Source organism: Tenrec ecaudatus, chromosome 4 (assembly GCF_050624435.1).
Source record: "Tenrec ecaudatus isolate mTenEca1 chromosome 4, mTenEca1.hap1, whole genome shotgun sequence".
In the NCBI taxonomy this organism is placed as follows: Eukaryota; Metazoa; Chordata; class Mammalia; order Afrosoricida; family Tenrecidae; genus Tenrec; species Tenrec ecaudatus.
Window position 1 is genome coordinate 64,218,733 of NC_134533.1, and position 4,394 is coordinate 64,223,126.

General features: G+C 41.1%; 1 protein-coding gene across 1 annotated transcript; it reads left to right on the top strand.

Moving 5' to 3' along the window:
* Positions 1-2,933: 2,933 nt before the first annotated feature.
* On the top strand, positions 2,934-3,881 carry LOC142446731 (olfactory receptor 2D2-like). The gene has a single exon (XM_075548476.1). The coding sequence runs from the start codon at positions 2,934-2,936 to the stop codon at positions 3,879-3,881; it is 948 nt and encodes a 315-aa protein (XP_075404591.1).
* Positions 3,882-4,394: the final 513 nt, after the last annotated feature.

The window sequence follows — 4,394 nt, forward strand, 5'->3', positions numbered from 1 at the left end:
CCTCCATCTTCTGTGATAAATATAACCATGGTTTTGCACACAGTGGATCTGCTTTTGATTTTCATGTTGCATTACCTTTGGAGAATACCTGTTCTCCACCTACAGAGACATATGTAAACCTCCCACACATTGGTCCATATGCTGAAGTTCTTACTCGTGTGTTGAGATTGGTTTGGAAGATAGTAGGTCGTTGGGGAGGATATGCGGAAATGATTCTGAACACAAAGAATCTTGCAATCCAGGAAAGCAATTACTGTTTTCCTTGGTTCCTCTAGGTTTCCTTAGGCTCCTCTTCCTAAAAGAAGTGGCAGATGAAAAATGTACGTGGCTCAGTGATGCTGTTATCTGGTGGCATGGGTCCCTTTACAGAAAAAAATGTATAAATTGGTGTAAAATGTGGGGAAAGGGAATTAGATGAAACTAAGCTTGATGGATATCATGGTTCCTTCACAGGCGATCCCTGACAGAGTCACAGTCAGTTGGAGGGGCATCTTCTCCTCTACATGTGCATGGGGAGAGAGCATGTTTTTAAAAATTAAATCAGAAGAGCAGTTGTTCATCTTCTGCTGCTGTAAGCGCAGCATCCAGGGGAACCTCTGTTCTCTGACTATGCACTCTGTTCTCTGACTCATTGTCTAACTGCTTTAGTTCAGGAAAGCCAGCTGAACTACATGTTTACTTTTTGTACATTTCAGGATTAACCTTATTTTCTGTGAAAAAGGAAGAAAGATGTGACCTCTGCCCTTGTGCATTTACAGCAGTAGACTGAAAATCAAAAATGTTTAATATAACCTGTTAACCTAAAATGTAAGTGTGCTTACAGTGGTGTAGGTGCCCATGTACCCACTATAGACTGTGAGTCATTTTATTTGTGTTCATCTGTGTCTGTGTCTGTTGGAAATGAATGAGAGGAATGAGACAAGTGTATGTTTCTGTGAAAGGGCCCTTTTTGAAGAATGTCTTTCCTAAATGAGATCTTGAAAAACCTGTGGTTGTTAGACAGATGAATAAGGGAAGTATCAGAGTAATATTCTATAGATGCCCTTTCATTACATTACTCCCTCAATGTTGGTATCACTTTGAACTGTGTCAAGTATTTATGCTACCTCCTTTCATGGACCTAAGAAAGATTCCTAGAAACAGGGTCCCTGCAGCTGCCCTCAAACGTCTACACCTGTGAGGGTGCAAGCAGTGGCAGAAAGAGGAACAAGTCAAAAGCTGAGCTGAGATGATAAGATCCAGAGATGTAAGGACCAACCAGGTCGTGCCTCACACTAAATGGACGGTAATTCAGGAAGTATCTAAAGTGAAATAGCTTGTGTTGTGAAAATGTATTGTCATATCGGCTGTTTTGACAGCAGTTCATACTTCTATTTACAAACAATTCTTTGTCAGTTCGTTTTAACTAACTGTTAGATTCATCCTTCATACTAAAATTTGCTATACAAGTATGATGTCCAAGAACCCCCACTAAGCACTGTGGATAAAATTTGACTATGGTTTGTATCTTCCTCTATAGGTTTATTTGGCTCTAGGAGCTGAATCTTTGGACAAACTTTCCAGCATGTTTCCAAATTGAGTTTTACAGTTGGTTGCATTAATTTGTTGTATTTGATCAACAGATCAGGTTGATTGTATATTCCCATTGTCGTGAGCATACAAGGAAATGAGTGCTACATCTAGCACTACACGTATGAGTAGAGAGAAAATTCCTAAAGAATGAACAGTGAGGTATAAAAATGTGGAATTTTTCAAATATTTATTTGAGTGTTGAAAATTCATATATTTCAGATGTGGATTATTAAACATTTAAAATTATATTAGTAAGATTTATTCAAGGAAAGGAGTGAAGGAAAACAAAATGGAAATGGAGAAGATTGAGGAGTTCAACACTTTTTGGAGATCATAAGATATATAACCTTTTAAAACATTTTAGGGGATTGTGAAACTGGTTCTTATTTTATTAAAATTAAATTAGTACTTACTCCCAATTCCCCCATGGCTAATCAAAAGTAGGCCTAGTGCGAGTGTAACCATTTATGTTTGTGTTGCTTGATATGAGGATACATTCCATTTGCCAGTTCTTCCTGATGTATGAAAAACACATACATCATTTTCAAAAGATTTTTAAATCTCTGGAAGTACTGGACACATGGTGCAGGTCAGAGGAAGATGATGGTGGACTGGAGAGGGTGAAAAATGCTGTGTGTACTGAGTAAGAAACTGGTCAAGATGGTGGTTTAAATGAAACTTCTATTGTCATTGTAGGTTTGCAGATTTGGAAACTCCTTTATTGCTCAAATTAATTGTGGGTTGAAGGTGGAGACAGGATTTCTAATGATATTATCCACAGTCTTCCATGACCTCTTGGTTCCCCAGCTCCTTTTAGACAAGTTATTCCCGGAGAAACATGCCCAATATGTAAGCTACTTTGGTTCTCATTCTTCACACATAACTTTCATGACTATGTTATCTGAGAAAAATCCACATAATGAGTTGTATGTGCAGAGCAGCAGAAACAACAACAAATCCACACAATCCTGAGGTAAGAACAAGGTGGCAAGAGCAGCTTAAGATAGACTTGTTCGAATTAATCATAAAAGGAAATTAATTAAATGGAATGACTTCAGAGTGGAATTAAGTTTATTGTTCTGTTATCAGAAATGTGAAATACAAAATAGATGATTCTTTTGCTCTAATCTTCTTTTGCTAGACTACACCCACAATGGAATGCACCCTTTGATGAAGCATTGTTTTGCAGCACTGAAAAGGTACCAACTAAGGAAGCATGATTGTTTGTTAAGGCCCCTGGAATTGTACAGGGAATTCTAGAAATAGTTGATAGTCAAGGGGACAACCCAGACACTTTCTAACTCTGAAGTGCTTACCGTCAGAGGCCCTGGCTTAGCATTCACATTAAAAAGAAACAAACAATGAGACTGACAAATCAGACCCTGGTGAGAGAGTTCTTCCTCCAGGGACTCTCTGATGACCCCTACATCCAGAAACTGCTCTTTGTCTTATTCCTGTTTGTCTACCTGGTCACTGTGCTAGGAAATCTGCTTCTCATGTCCCTTGTCCGGCTCGACTCCCATCTTCACATGCCCATGTACTTTTTTCTCTGCAACTTGTCTCTGGTAGACCTCTGTTTCTCCACCAACATCGTCCCTCAGGCCCTTGTTCACCTGCTGTCCAGGAAGAAGACTATCTCATTCCTACGCTGTGCAGCTCAGCTTTTACTCTTCCTCATTTTTGGTGGGACACAATGTGCCCTTCTGGCAGTGATGTCCTATGACCGATACGTGGCCATCTGCAATCCTTTGCATTACTCCAGCATCATGACCTGGAGGGTGTGTGTCCAGCTAGCCACAGGGTCATGGAGCAGCGGCCTTCTTGTGTCTATTGTGGACACCACCTTCACTCTGCGGTTACCCTACCGAGGCAGCAACTCCGTCGCTCATTTCTTTTGTGAGGCCCCCGCCCTGTTGCTCCTCGCCTCCGCCGACACCCACATGTCCGAGATGGCCATTTTTCTTGTGGGGGTGGTTATTCTCCTCATACCTGTTTCCTTAATTTTGGTTTCCTATGGCAACATTATAGTGACTGTGATTAGGATGAAGTCAACTGCTGGGCGGCTGAAGGCTTTCTCTACCTGTGGCTCCCACCTCATGGTTGTCATCCTATTTTATGGGTCAGCCATTATCACCTACATGACCCCAAAGTCTTCCAAAGAGCAGGAAAAACTAGTGTCTGTGTTCTATGCAGTGGTAACTCCCATGCTTAACCCGCTCATCTACAGCCTGAGGAACAAGGATGTGAAGGGGGCTCTGAGAAAAGCAGCCTCAAGGAATGTCCTGTGCAAACTTGGTTTCTACCACTGACACTGAGCTCACAGACTACCACCCTTCTGGTAAGACTTGAGTAGTTGTTTTTTTTTGTGAATCTGTAATATGGCAGGAGGATCATCTTTGGGCTTTGGCGAACAGTCAACCACTTAACTTTTGTGCTAGCAGAGTTTCATTTAAGAAACATTAAGCCCTTACTATGAGCTGGATGTAGTACCACATGAGTGATCCTTAGAGGCAAGAATTGTGATGCATTTTTTTTTCATAGTTTGGACATGTTGTCAAGAGCATCCAGTTCTAGGCCAAAGACATCACGTTTATTAAAGTCGAAAAAGTCCACACCAAACTCACTGCCATTGAGTCGGTGCTGAGTCTTAGCAACATTATTGGACATGATAGAACTGCCCCCTCTGAATTTCCTAGACTCTGATTTACAGGAGTAGAAAGCCCTGTCTTTCTCTTGTGGAGTGGCTGCTGATTGTGAACTGGAAGTGTTACTAAGTAGAGGGGCAGCTAAAAAGAGGAAGGCCCTCAAGGAGATGGATTGAT

What these genes read in the sequence shown, in the direction of transcription:
- LOC142446731 (XM_075548476.1), top strand. Translation starts at nt 2,934, where the DNA reads ATGAGACTGACAAATCAGACCCTGGTGAGAGAGTTCTTCCTCCAGGGA.